A 13,987-nucleotide genomic window follows, 5' to 3' on the forward strand; every position below is an offset into this window, starting at 1 on the left:
TGAGTGAGTGAGAGGACTGCTAGACGTCGACGTCGACGTCGGGGCGAGGTTGAGATTGACGAGCGCCAAACTGAACTCGGCGGCTGGCCAGGCTCAATGAGTCAGCAGACGCTGGCTGACGGGCGCACGCCAGTGACTTTCTATTTTGGAGTCGCTCGACGTTCCGCTTATAACAGCACGAGCCCTTTTCCAGAGGCGGTGATTCAGGATATGACATTGTCTCTGCTGCTAGCGAGTTTGTTGCTTTGGTCTCGGGCAAAGGTGGCCCTGGCCACTCATCGAGGAGCTCCCCGCGCACTCTCCGCCGACTTGGTTTATGCTCGTTTCCCTTCTGGGCCTAGTCCTACCCATACGACCATGATATCAATGAATTGTATCCGCTTGGCTGTTTTCTGCGACTCATCCATCCTCTTACAGCATTGCAACCCATCGTATTTCAATTTCTCGTGTCTTACTTGCTAGACTTTGGCGCACACTTGTGTCAACACCTGTTTGCCACTCCAAGTATTCGCAGTCACGTTTTATAATACACCCGTCATTCGCACACTGAAAAGCTTCCTCTGAAGCCCATAATTAAAGATGCGATGCCTTTCCAAAAGCACAGTGAGGTAGTAGGTAGCTAGTAGTAGACGACGCGATGCACGCCCAAGGGTGGACGTCCTATTTTACTTCCGCTTCTTTACAGTCGTGTCCTTCTTCTCACCTCCTGCAGGTGCGACGGGCGCGGTCTCCGTCTTCTTCTTGTCGTCGGCCGTTGGTGCGTCGGTCTTCTTGGTGGACTGCGTGATGGGAGCCTGCTGCGAGCCGGCAAAGCCGAGGAGGACGCCGAGCATACCGAACAGGGTGAGACCAGCAAGCGCAAGACCGGCGCCAGTCTCAGGGTGGGTCTTGAACGCGAGGACAGGGTCAACCTTGGCGAGATCGATGAACTTGAACACCTTGGAGCGGATGAACTCGACCGGGTCGGACTTGAAGTCAACAACGGCCTCCTCGTCTTCATCCTCAACCTTGTCCTTCTCAAGTGCCGCATCCTCCATCGCCTTCTTGACAAAGTAGGTCTCCTCCGCGAGCTTGCGGGCGTCCTCGATGGAATGACCGACGTAGAGGTTGTCGAAGAGGATGTCCTCGGACATCGTCCAAAGCTCGATGCCGACGCCACCGATGGGGACGAGGCTCTTCACGGGAGTCTTGTCCTCGAAGAACGCAGGGTTGGGGACCTTCCGGGGAGCCCATTCGCCCTTGTACTCGGGGTTGTCGATCATGGGGGCGTACCACTTGCCACGGTAGGCGGGGTTCGCCTTGTATGGGCGTGTCCACTCGCCGCATCCTGGGGCGTCGTCGCATTTGGGGTTGCGGACAGTGGGCGCGATCCAGTCACCATCCTCCTCGTCATCCCACTCCTCAGGTTTCTCGGCGTCTACCCAAGTCCAGTTAGTCCCAGTACTGTGCACTTCATCTGAACAGACTGACCAGGGTCGGGCACGAACTCGGGCTCATCGTCGAGCCAACCCTCCGGCTTAACAGCCTCCTCGTCGGGGATTTCATAGGGAGCGTCCTCGTCCCAGTCCTCAGGCTACAAGCACGGTCAGAACCAATCGAGCGACAATGCGAAACAGTCACTGACCTTCACTGCCTCGGGGTCAGCGATCCGCTTGGTGTCAACCCAGTCCTCAGGCTTCGTGTCCTCGGCGTCGTCAATCTCCGCAGGGGGGTTGACAGCTGGAGTGAAATCCTCGAGCATGTCACCGAGGTTGTAGCTTTCGCCGTTAAAGAGCACATCGTAGGTGCTGTTGGGGAAGACGTGGAGCGTGTAGAGGTTGGTTGCCTTGCCGAAGCTGGGCTTGGGCGGAAGCTTGAGGTGCTTCTCCTCGAACTCGCCGTTGATGGGGTTCTTGTGGCGGAAGATGAAGTGGATCTGGAGGCGCACGAGGCACGTGAGCACACGCGTCACACCACCAGACCTCACGCGCGATCGAGATGCGAGCACTGCGCGAGACTAGAAGCGAGGTTCTGGGCTCACCTTCGTGCCCGGGCAGGTCAAGTCAGGGCCGAACATGACGGTCCAAGGAGTCTTGTCGTCGAACTCCTTGCCCGCGGTCTGGAAGCCGTTCTCGAGGAGCTTGATGTATCCACCACCGCAGTTGCCGCCCTTCTGGTACTTGACCTCGTACTGGACGACAACGGGCTTCTCGCCGAACTTAATGGGAGAAGCGAAGGGGGCGGAGATGGCATGGTGGGCAGCCTTGGTCTTAGCGACGAGGCCCTTGTCACCCGAGATGAGGGGCTCCAGGGGCTCCTCAACTTCCCACTTGCCGACATAGCTGAAGGTCTCGGTGCCAACGGGAGTCTTCTTGGTCGCCTCGGAAGGCGTCCAACGTTCTGACCAGTCGTCGGTGAACTGTTCAAGGAAGGGGGCCTTGATGGAGGTAGACTACACGCGCGCGAGGTGAGTATATGCAGACAAGTTGCGGATGCGGGGATGCGCGCACCTTGAAGGAGATCTCGTCGCTCGCAGAGACGGTGGTGGCCGCGACGGCGAGGATGGCAGAAAGCGCTACGCTTCGCATTGTGTACGAAGGACCAGGACGGGGAAAGACAAGGAGGCAAAAGAAACGGGAGACAGAGAGAGAGAGAGAGCGAGGTGAGTTGCGTGCTGGCAATAGCCACAGACGCCCTCTCTTAACGGCCTCTCGGCTATTTCCCGGTCACACATGCCACGTAGCCCTAGTCACAGGCGCCCGCCTGCTTTCCAGAGCGTTCGACGCCTCTCTCACGCCGCCATCCCCGCTCCCGTCCCCGCGCACGGCCTCCCACCACGGGGATCGGCTGAGACCGAAAGCATATTCCATAGCACCTCTACAGAAACAATACAACATGACGCTACCCTACCCCAGCAGTTCAGTATAGTCCGACGCCGACAACGCGAGCTGTGTATGATGTCATCGTCAGCGCGCGCGCGCCTGTCCGGGAAGGTGCCACGTACGATGAACTCGTCGTCCAGGTATTTTGACACGGCTATCTGGTCTCCCAGACCCTTTCGCCTTCTCGTCTTCAGTACCAGGTCTCGTGCGAGGGCGTTCCCGGACGCCGGCTCTAGTGGCCGGAGCTTGATACTCGTGTCCGTGGGATCACCTGCGCCGGGCGTGACCTCTCAGCTCACCGAGTTTTCCGCGTCAAGGCAGAAAACCACTCACCAGGTACGGTCTGCCAATGGCTGAACGTCTGCAGACAGTATGCCTGGCCTTGCGTCGCAGTTCGCAGGTCGGTCTCAAACCCGTTCGCATCGATAACAGGGATTACAGCCTTGAGGGTGTAGAGAGGCGAACCAGCCTTTGGCACATCTTGAATGACGTGACCGCGACGTCGTGCGAGAACGGTGTACACCGCGGAGATACAGTCTGCAGGGGCTTGTACCTCCACCGCGTATATCGGCTCCATCAATCGAGGAGTAGCCTATATCCTTTCTAAACAAGGTACGATATGGGGAAGCGTCGAAAGTGCTTACCATGAGGAATGACGAGTAGCAAACGCGCCGAGCAGTAGGCACAATCTGTCCGCCCCCTCGATAGATTGGCTCCTGCGCAAGACTCGCATCTATTATCCGGAACTTCACGTTGCGCATAGCTAGACGACCGTGAACTCCAGCGCCAGAAAGAACACATCCATGTAGGACTTACGTTCGTCACATAGTGGGCCTTCACGAGTACCCCACTGGAAGCCCTGCTTGATATGGTCCTTCACAGTGGTCAGGAGCTTTTTGTCGATCTGTGAAGGCAGAATGTCGTCCAGGAGGATGTTAGGTCCACTGTCGTCAGGCCCGAACGCCCATATTGACCGCGACGCGAGAAGGTCCCACTGGTATTTATCCTCGAAGAACTTGCCGCGCTCCTTCGGTGTCATGCGCATGTTCACCCGCCCGGTCTCGATGTCCTCCGCGATACCGCGCTCGAGAGGCTCAGCGATCATCGTGAGGCGGTTCCTGGAGCACGATCAGCTGCGGAGGTATTTTTATACATTATGCCACGTACTTCTTGTTCGGCGTGTCGGCGTAGCATTTCAGCGCACTCATCTCGAGAACAGTCTCGCAGAATTTGGTGATCGGGTCCGACACCTTGATCTCGATCTCCGAGAAGAGTTTCCTCAGGTCGTGCATAACACAGTCGAGGTACAGCTCGCCTGTGCCGATGAGAACATGCTCACCACTCTCTTCGACCTTGGTCGCAACGAGAGGGTAAGACTTGTTGATGCTTCGAAGACCAGACAGCATCTTCGGCAACTCTGACGGCGCTATGGGCTCGATAGCGATCTTGAGAACCGACTGTGTCATGTGCTTGATTGGTCTGAAGATGTGCAGGTCGTCTTCGATATTCATTGACACGATAGTGGCCGTCTTAGATATCGACGCGTCGACACCACCAAGGAGGACGAGGTTTCCTGCAGGTACCTCTTCGGCAGGAATGAAATACCTTGGCGAAGTTTGATCAGCAAACAAGCAGCCACGTACAGACTCTCCACTTACCGCGCTTCTGCGATCCAAAGATCATCAACTGTCGCTTTCGCCATATCTTCTTCGTCTTCTGGAGAGTATCCCTCGCCGAGGACCTTGACGTCCATGCCCTTGCGGACGGTGCCGCTGATTACACGCCCATACGCACGGAAAGACTGTGCATCGGTTGTATGGTATAGCTTCGCAACTTGCACCATAACTGGACCTTCAGGGTTGCACTCCTGCATTGTGTGGACAAGCTCAGATGACAAAGGGCCAAGATAGGTGTTTTCGACCTGGTAACTGTAGTGAGATTCACAACTTCATACCACTACAGAGACGCATACCTTTGACCGGGTAGCCTCTGCAGGTGATGGAATATGTTCTGAGATAATGTCGACCAAACCCACGGAAGGGCCGAAAAATTGGTCCAAGACGACCTTCAACAGTGGCCGCACGTCCATCTTGTACATGACAGGCTTCAGCTCAATACCAAGGCCGGCCAAGGTCTCCTTAAGTGGGTCCGTCTCCTCGCTGAGCACCTGGCTGTAGAGCTTGTACAACGGCTCAAGGATGAAATGCACGAAACTGCGATTCGCTTCTGTATCAGGTTGCTTGCGAGTGAACTTGTGACCATCCGTCCAGATGTCGCCCCAAAGACGGTCGGCGAAGCCCCCCACGTCGAGGTCGCCTACACACATTCAACGTCAATGAGAAAGTGAAGTCTGCTCTCGAGTGCTCGCAACGCACCGTAACTGTCCGCGTACATCTGCGCAAACGACCGCAGGGTGAAACACCAGTGCATGTCCGTGCTCGCAAACGCAACGTTTCCCTTCTCGGGGCTGAGGCGCAGCTCTGGGTCCGGGTCAATGCCGCTGTAGACAACTTAGTTTCTGAGTATGCTGAGCGAGCCAGAAACACTCACTGGATGAAGCTGTTGATCTCCTCAATGGTGTGCCGGATTTTGTAGTACGCGTCGGCAGGCTTGATGCGCAGCTCAAGGATTAGTCGATCGATCTTGTTCACGACAAGAGTGATTTTGACACTTTCTTGGAGTGCATGCCGGATGACGGCTTCCGTGTTGCACATCACCCCTTCGACTACGTCGACGACAAGGACGACACCGTCGACCAAGCGAATGGCACTGGCTACTTCGTCCACGAAGTTGACATGTCCGGGAGTGTCGATGAGATGAACCAGGTGGGATTTGCCCGCGCTATTCTGGAGGATGAGAGACATGGGACTGGACTTGATGGAAATCCCGCGCTCGCGCGAGAGAACGTGGGTGTCGGTGTACCGTGTCTATATTCCTTGATTCAAACAACAGTCAAAACACTCACAAGAAGAAAACACACCTGGTTATCTGAATCCCACGTCAACTTGTGCGTCTCGAAAGCAAGCATATCCATCAGCGCCGTTTTTCCGTGGTGCAAGTGACCGACGACAGCAACGTTGCGGATGAACTCGGGGAACGCCATCATGTTCAGCAAAAACCTGCCAAGGTTCTATCAAAAAGCGTTAGGAAACCGCCGAGCCAGGCAGACGCACCCCTTGTCGAACCGCGTTTCCGGCATGTCCTTCTCCTCCACCGTCCATCTGCGCACTTTGATGGGGGCGACGATGGGCTCGGACAGCGGTTGCGCGTCCTCCTCTTGGACGAGGGTCTCGACGTCTTCCCCGTAAACCTCGGACGCGGAGGGATAATACTTCTTGTCTTCATGCAAAACCACAGCATTATGAACGGGCTCTAGAGGTACAGTCTTAGAAGACGGACACTGGGAGAGTAGCATGCAGAGCTTACCGTCAACCTCCATGAGTGCCATTTCATCGTTTTGCTCGGGCTCCTCGTCGAAGCCCTCAAGAGGCCGGACATCTTGTTGAGGCGCGAACTGGTTCTGTTGCAGCTCCTCGTCTTCATCATCCGAGTCGAGGTCTGCGCCTATGTAGTTTCCAAACTCGTCGTAATCTTCGAAGGACGCCATTTTGCCAGTAGAAGGAACGGTCAGACAGCGAGGGGGTGGAGAATGGCGTGTGGGTGTGAACTAGTGGGGCAGAGGTGGCAGCAGAAGCAAAATAGAATACAGCAGAGCGATTAGCGCGTCCTCAGACCGACGTGAGGCGCGTACCAGGGGGGCAGGGAGGAAGGGGGACGAGATGGGGATTTTGCAGGGGAGCCACAGTCGCGGTCAGAGCGAACGCGTCGACCTTAGCGCTAGACGCGTTCATCTCTGGACATGCGGCGTTCATCCCAGCAAGACTCGTCCTAGATCTACCCGTGCACATTTGTCACTCCCCGGCCGCTCCTCGAGACACTTAGAGCCATGTCAACCCTCTCCGACGACACGTTGCGCAGGGTGCGTCTCCCGCGCACGCCGTTCGCCTCGCCTTGCTCACGCGCGTCGCGCACCTGCTTGTCGTATACAGATCCTGGCCCAGATACAGCAGACTGCGCTCCAATCGCAGCGTTCGCTGAACATCACGAAGCAGCAAATGACCGCAAAAGAGCGCGAGCGGCGGATCGTGCAGCTCACCCAGGAGGAGATCGGCAGCATCCAAGGCGACGTCAACCTCTACAAGGGCGTCGGCAAGATGTATGCACTTCGTGTTGGTTGGTTGCTCGTTGGCACATCTCACACGATGCCTTCATCAAATAGGTTCATGATGGTCCCGCGACCGGTTATGGAGCAGCAACTCAAGGACGAGGAGAAGGACCTGTCGGACGATATCAAAAATCTCGAGAAGAAGGTGCGTCTGGATTCCTATTCGACTTTTGCGTTTTCCTCAGTCCTGGTCGGCAGAGCAAGTATCTAGAAAAACAGTTCAACGATGCGCAAGGCCAGCTGCGGGACATTGTAAGCCCTCGTCCTGGTAGACTCGTGACCAGTATACTGACCCCCTCTCTCAGTTCAACAGCGCACCCAAACAGTGATATCTGCCATCCGTACATTGGCAATGTTGGGTTCTCAAAAATTCATATACACTTAATGTCTGACTCTAATGCTACAAAACATACTACACTGTATCATTATTGTACACCTGTCATCGGAAGCCTCCACCACTTCCAAAACACACTACACAATCTCTCGCGAATGCTTCGGAAGATGCTCTATTAGGGTTGTATATAAATCGTGTGATGCTACCGAGGGAATTATGACAAGCTACATGACCGGAAAGATGCTGATAGAGGTTGCGTGTGGACTAGAAAACAATGTAACAGGCAACGATAGCTTCTATAGGGCGATGCGCGAGCGAGAGGAGTATGAGGTGCTAGGTAGAATGTGCCCGGAAAGCCTCTGGATCGAGGATAAAAAGTCTAATGAGTGTGCATGAAGACATCGAGTACGTCAAATCACCGCTTGGCGTAGCGGAGGAAGCGTGAGGCAACTGCACAGGTATTTGTGAGCGACACGATCCAAAAACTCTTCAACGAAAAAACTCACCGATCGTGATCGCAAAGTTGAAGAGGAAGAAGCAGAAGAGGATCCACACGTCTCGCCAGCGGTTGCTGTAGCTGATGTTGAGCGGCGTGAAGAACTGGTCGCCAACAGCGTACTGGCAGTAGCGGCACTGCGAGGTGGCGTTGAGGTTGTCGATGTACCCGCCGAAGTTGTTGACGAATTCGCCCGCCCAGTCGGAGCACGTCTGCCCCGACGGAGGGTCGAAGCGGATGAACTCGTCGGATTTGCAGCGGATGACAAGACCACTACGTTTTCCCGTTAGTGAGAAGTCGATGGTTCGGCGATAGAGATAACACTCACTGAAGCTCAGTGGAGAGCATGGCACTCAGGGCACGAGTGTACGGAGTGAGCTCGTAGAGCCACCTCCAGTACGTGGGCAGGGTAGGGTAGGGGATCGTGACGCCGCAGAAGGTACCGAGGATGAGCATGATGAACGGGTTGAAGAGCGGCGCGATCTGCATCGACGGCGAGACGGCACCGATGAACTGGCCGAGGCTCACACCAAAGAGCTCGATGAAGATGATGATGAGCAGCTCGAAGAACTCGCCGCCGACACCAGCATTGCCCTGGCCGAAGCCCATGGGGAAGACCTACAGGACGTGTGAGATAGCAAGTCGAGGGATTTTGGATGGGTCGCTTACCATGAGCACCCAGTAGACCACACCACAAAGAACCGAGTAGGGGACTTCGCCGATAAGCTGGCCGAGCGCGAAGACGTACGGCGAGTAGATGCGACTGGACGCTTCACGAATGAAGATACGTCTGTTCAGGATCCACATAGGCTCGAGCTGACCCATGACGATGGCCGGAAGAATTGTGATCCAGAACCTGGTCCGCAAGCGTCAGCCCACCCTCCACACAAACACAAACTCACAAAACTCACATTCCGAACACACGGTACTGCAGGTCACGGACGCCGGTGCCGAGCTGGAGGAACGACAGCGAGATCCAGAGCGCGATGAACGCGTGCACGAACAGCCGGCTGAACACGTAGTCGGGCGAGCGCCACAGCTTCTTGTTGTTCCGGTCGACGACGTACCGGAGCTGGTGCCAGAACGGCGTCGCGTACATCGTCACCTTCTTCGGGATCTCGCCGTCGTTCGCCGTGCTCAGCTTGATGCGCTCGATCTCCGCGACGGCCTCCGCGCGCTCCTCCGACTCCAGCCAGTGGTCCTTCCAGTCGCGGTCGCCGACCCGAGGCGCGAGCCCGGCGCCGATCGCGTCCAGCATGTATTCGGCAGGGTTGACGGTCGGCGGGCAGACGGCGCCGTGGCGCGCGAAGTAGTCGCGGAGAGTGCGGCAGTCGGGCCCGACGCCGCCGAAGTAGACGGTCTCGCCGCCGCGCTCGAGCAGGAGGAGCTTGTCGAAGGTCTGGATGAGGAGCGACGAGGGCTGGTGGATCGTGCAGAGGATGGCCTGGCCGTTGTCTGCGAGCTTGCGGAGGAAGCGGACGAGGTTCCACGCAGATTGGCCGTCGAGACCGGAGGTGGGCTCGTCAAGGAAGAGCAGCGAGGGGCGGGACGCGAGCTCGACACCGATGGTGAGCCGCTTGCGAGCCTCGACGGAGAGGGAGAAGATAACGGCGTCGGCGAGGTCCTGAAGCTCGAGCACCTCGATCATCTCCTCGACATACTTGTCCTTCTCTTCCTTGGAGATGTCGGCCGGTTGGCGGAGGTAAGCGGAGAAGCGCATGGCTTCACGGATGGTGGCGGAACCCTCGTGAACGTCCATCTGCTCGGCGTACGCGGTGTTGCGAGCGAAGTCAAGGTCGAGGGGCTTGCCATCGAGGAGCAGAGTGCCTGAGACAACGCCCAGGTTCTTGCGCTGCGCAAGGACATCGAGACAGGTGGTCTTGCCAGCGCCAGAGGCACCCATGAGAGCGGTCATAGTGCCAGGCTTGACGTAGCCGAAAACATCGTGGAGCAGACGACGAGTGCCGCCGGGGACGGGGACGTGGTAGTTGATGTTCTCCCAAGTGAAGGGTCGGCCGTGGAACTGGGTTGTCTTGCTGTAACATTACAGTCAATTGCACGTCGACAACAGCAAAGGTCTCGTAGACTCACCCATCAGCATCGACATCGCCGGCCTCGAGGTCCACTTTTTCGTCGCCCCTCCCAAGCGCCGCCTTACGGTTCGAATTCTTCTGTTCCCTCCTTTCGCGCAACCGCTCGTTGAGCTTGTGCGTCTCCTCCGTCTCCTCCACGTAGATAGTGGCCGACCCGCCGCCGCCGAAGTTGGGGAACAGCTCGATGAGAACAACCTGGGTGACCTGGAAGAGGATCAGGAAGCCGAGGAGGACGAGGAAGTTGCGCCGCCAGATGTCCTTAACGTCGAGGCCGTAGCCTTCGCGAACGTACGCGGCGCCGCTGACGATGTCGTTACCGGGCTCGGCACCAAAGAGCGTGCAGACCTGGTTGGGTCCGAGGCCGTTGGGGTACTTGGTGCCGCCTGGGAGATTCCGGGGGACGATGGAGCTGCCGTCGCACACCATGCTGATCCGCGAGAACTCGTTCTCGAAGGCACCGACGAACGCATAACCGACCGGGTTGATGTAGTAGATCCAGAACAACCAACGCTTCATCTGGAAAACAGGGATCATGTACCCGGCGTACTGGATCATGTTCGGGATGAAGAACGTGGCCAGACGGAACGCGGAGTCGAAGTTGGTGCAGATGATACCGAACGTCCGGAAGAAGCCCTGCATAGTGAGGAAAGCCATGTAGATGAATAGGTGATACGTGAAGAAGCCGCCCGCCGACCGCGACAGGTTCGCCATGAAGTAGATGATGATGTTGTAGATGAAGATCCGCACGGCCGAGAAGGGGATGTCTGACAGCGTGTTCGCGATGGCGACCGCCGCCGGGCGGTATAGCGCGTAGTTGACTTGCTTCTTGAGGATGGGCCGGCCGAGCATCTGCGACGGCATCTCACCGAACGTGTCTAGCGCGCAGGTCAGGAGGCCGGCGAAGACGACGGACCCACGCGTGAACGCGCCCGCGGAGGTGAGCTGGAGGTTGTAGTAAGCGGCACCGATGAGCAGCGCGAGCGCGGTCGAGAGCGTGAAGCTAGTGATGAGCTGGAAGCGGTCCTGGAGTTTCATGCGGAACCGCCGGAGGAAGAGCGACTTGACCTGGCCAGTGAAGCCGAGTGTGTACGGGCTCTTCTTCGACACACCCTTCTTCTTGTCTGCGAGCACGGCGTTGCGGAACGCCTCTTGGTCGCTCCGGTCCGTCTCCATCTTCATCTTGTACTTCTCCAGGTCCGCCTGCATGTCGCCTGCGAAGCGTGAGTTACGGAAAGCCTCCTCAAGCGCATCCGGCGTGCAGGGAACGTCGACCTCGGAGCGGCCGGGGGCGAACTGTCGCTCGTTGGGGTCCGTGCAACCGGTAAGGTAGTCAGGCGTCGATTGACGCGGGAGGGATTTGAAACCGAGGCTTTCAAAGTAGGCACGAGCCTCAGAAGGAGGGCCGAAGTAGACTTGCCGGCCCTTGTCGAGAACGAGGACCTTGTCGAAGAGGTCGTAGATACCCTCGCCGGCTTGGTATCTGCGCATGCGAGTTAGAAACTCATTTTCTGGCCCACGTTGCGGGAGACTTACAGAGTCGCGAAAGTGGTCTGTCCAAGGATATCGGTCATGACCCTCATTGCCTTAACGAAATCCAGTGCAGTACTGGCGTCGAGACCACGGGTCGAGTTGTCGAAGCACAGGACGTGCGCACGGGTGGCCATCATCTCCGCGATCGAGACACGCTTGCGCTCACCACCAGAGACACCACGAACGAACTCGTCGCCAACGTAGGTGTTGGAGGTGTGCGTTATGTTGAGCATGCGGAGGAGCATGTCGCGGATGGACCCATCGAACTCCTTGCGCGTCATGCCGGGCAGTCGGCCATTTGGACCAGGCGTTTTGAGCGAGAGCGCGAAGTCGAGGGTCTGGGCGACAGTGAGGGTGGAGATGTGGAGATCATCCTCTTCGTTATAGACGACCTCGCCCTTGAAGTATTTGCCCATGGCCGCGGCGTCGATGCCGGCATAGCGGACGTCGCCTTCGATCTGAGCGTAGTCGTCGCGCTGATTCGCAAGCGCTTTGAGGAGGGTAGTGCAGCCCGACCCTGGGCAGCCGAGAACAAGGCACATCTCGCCAGGCTTGAGCAGACCAGATTGCCTGTCGGGATATGTTGGCATCGATTTCACCGTGCGACGCGCAGGGCAGAGTGTACTCACCGCTTCAGGATAGTAGAAAGAGGCATCTCGGGTTTGAGGGCAGGAACGGCCGTTTCAGCGAGAGACCGCGCCCACCGGAACGGTGCAAGCCAGAAGTTGAAAGCATCCTCTGCAACGCGTACGTGGGTGAGGGGGTGGTGCGCGCGCATATGATAACATGTACTTACGACCGAAGGTCTTGATATAGATCTGAGATGTGCGCGAGGTGGTTAACGGAGAGGACTGGTGATCCTCGGAGCAAATACTCACCTTGAAGCCCTCGCCTCCAATACCCTTCACCATGAGGTTTTCCCAGGTGATACCCACGTGCTTGTGAGAGAGGCCAGCGCGTTCGGCCTCTGCATTGGACGAGGTGAGATAAGCACGAAGGTCGAAGGCGGTTTCGGCGTTGTCCCCTTTTTCAATGTCCTTTTCGGTCTCGTGGCCGGAGCGAGTGCTCTCGCCTTGTTGGGAACGAATGGAGAGGACGCGCTGAAGCTGGGTAAACTGCTCTGCTGCCTGCGCAATGTCGACATGATGAGCGTCGGGGAGAGGAGTGGCGTCTCCACTGAGGGTGCGATCGTCTCCGGGGGTGTCAGCCATTGCCTTCAGGGGGAGCCCGCGAAGGTGGAAAGGGGAGACCAGCGGAAGGAGAGGAAGGGCGGGGAGACTGAGCCCGCACGAACCAACGAGAATGCACGAGGAACCGGGGCTGGGGAAAGCTTGGATATATAGTGCTCAGGCATGGAAGATGGTCAGCGGTCCTTACGCAAAGGGTGGTGCGAATTGTATTAGCAAGCAGGTTCTGCTATCCCTCCGGGCCATGTCACACTTCGTCACAAACTCAAGGGCAGGTCGAAATCCGGGCCGACGAATGCTGGGCCGTCAGCGTTTCTGCTCAGCCAGATCTCTTCTCTCCTCCGAGACTCGACTCGAGTCACCGGCACCAAGCCCCGCGGCCGAACGCCGAGTACCACGGTCGCCCCGCGCAACTCCCGGATCAACTCGTTCGAGCGTTCAAACGGGGCGCGGTAACGGTCCCGCTGAGACGGAGAATGACACAACAGAACTATTCAGAGACATTGACCCGGGCCCGACATCGTCTGGGCGGAATTCGACACGGTTTGAACGTCATATCACTTATCTGATACGAGACCGTTGAAGGAACCGCTTTCCGACCGGATTCGCCAGTCTCCGACCGGATGGACACATCTAACGCTTGAAGTGATATATCATTCAAGCTCGCACGTGCCGAACTAGTGCTCGCTCGTATAGAGCCAGCATGCGCCGCGCAAAGAGTCAGCCTGGACGGCGAGCTGCTGCAGGCTGCTGCATATATGCCGCCGATCGATCGCTTGTGCTATTGCGCAAGTTGAGCGGAGAAATGCTGAACGTTCTCGAACGCTCACTTACTTATGTGTAGGATCTCCGATTGCCGACTCCACCGGTCAATGACTGTTTCTGTCCCTGTTACCAAGCCATCCACGACCACTCTCATCTTTTTTGAGACGAGGTACTTGGACCGCATCATCCATGTGATCTAGTCGTCGCGTTCTGCAGGTTGTGACATGAGGTGTTGAGGACTGGCTGTCATGGTGTCGCCGATGACCGTAAGCGCGGGCACGCGGCAATCGAGCACAACCGCAGCGACCGCTGGTCATGGTATGCCCAAGGCCAAGGGGAGACGAGAGTCACGTACTGCTATGACGCACGTATCTACTTGGCGGAGTAGTATCGACGTCCTTTGACAGCGCGGGAGCGTCCTGCCTTTGCGAGCGCGAAGCAGCCACGCGAGCGTCTCCGCGGACGGTTGTCCTCGACGGAGACCATCACCACCCCC

General features: G+C 57.3%; 3 protein-coding genes across 3 annotated transcripts; 1 reads left to right on the forward strand and 2 right to left on the reverse strand.

Annotated features, from left to right (window-relative positions):
* Positions 1–665: 665 nt before the first annotated feature.
* On the reverse strand, positions 666–6,468 carry BXZ73DRAFT_52218 (Calreticulin family-domain-containing protein; the record flags this gene model as incomplete). The annotated part of the gene is made up of 17 exons (XM_048020774.1): positions 666–1,417; positions 1,471–1,573; positions 1,625–1,915; positions 2,021–2,431; positions 2,490–2,554; positions 2,980–3,132; positions 3,195–3,453; positions 3,506–3,624; positions 3,678–3,979; positions 4,029–4,466; positions 4,520–4,782; positions 4,834–5,177; positions 5,237–5,361; positions 5,412–5,788; positions 5,842–5,980; positions 6,035–6,233; positions 6,288–6,468. The coding sequence occupies 17 exons, from the start codon at positions 6,466–6,468 to the stop codon at positions 666–668; spliced, it is 4,521 nt and encodes a 1,506-aa protein (XP_047874411.1).
* A 339-nt stretch (positions 6,469–6,807) lies between these two features.
* Positions 6,808–7,415, forward strand: BXZ73DRAFT_104726 (Prefoldin; the record flags this gene model as incomplete). Its single annotated transcript, XM_048016006.1, has 5 exons — positions 6,808–6,840; positions 6,911–7,077; positions 7,141–7,231; positions 7,285–7,338; positions 7,392–7,415. The coding sequence occupies 5 exons, from the start codon at positions 6,808–6,810 to the stop codon at positions 7,413–7,415; spliced, it is 369 nt and encodes a 122-aa protein (XP_047874412.1).
* Positions 7,416–7,835: 420 nt separating this feature from the next.
* BXZ73DRAFT_52235 (ABC-transporter) lies at positions 7,836–12,750 on the reverse strand (the record flags this gene model as incomplete). Its single annotated transcript, XM_048020779.1, has 10 exons — positions 7,836–7,870; positions 7,927–8,189; positions 8,245–8,534; positions 8,586–8,772; positions 8,828–9,948; positions 10,022–11,489; positions 11,543–12,109; positions 12,169–12,277; positions 12,336–12,357; positions 12,418–12,750. 10 exons carry the CDS (start codon positions 12,748–12,750, stop codon positions 7,836–7,838), a joined length of 4,395 nt encoding a protein of 1,464 aa, XP_047874413.1.
* Between the last annotated feature and the right edge of the window lie 1,237 nt (positions 12,751–13,987).

This window comes from Epithele typhae (genome assembly GCF_022376455.1).
Source record: "Epithele typhae strain CBS 203.58 chromosome Unknown BXZ73scaffold_55, whole genome shotgun sequence".
NCBI lineage: Eukaryota > Fungi > Basidiomycota > Agaricomycetes > Polyporales > Epitheliaceae > Epithele > Epithele typhae.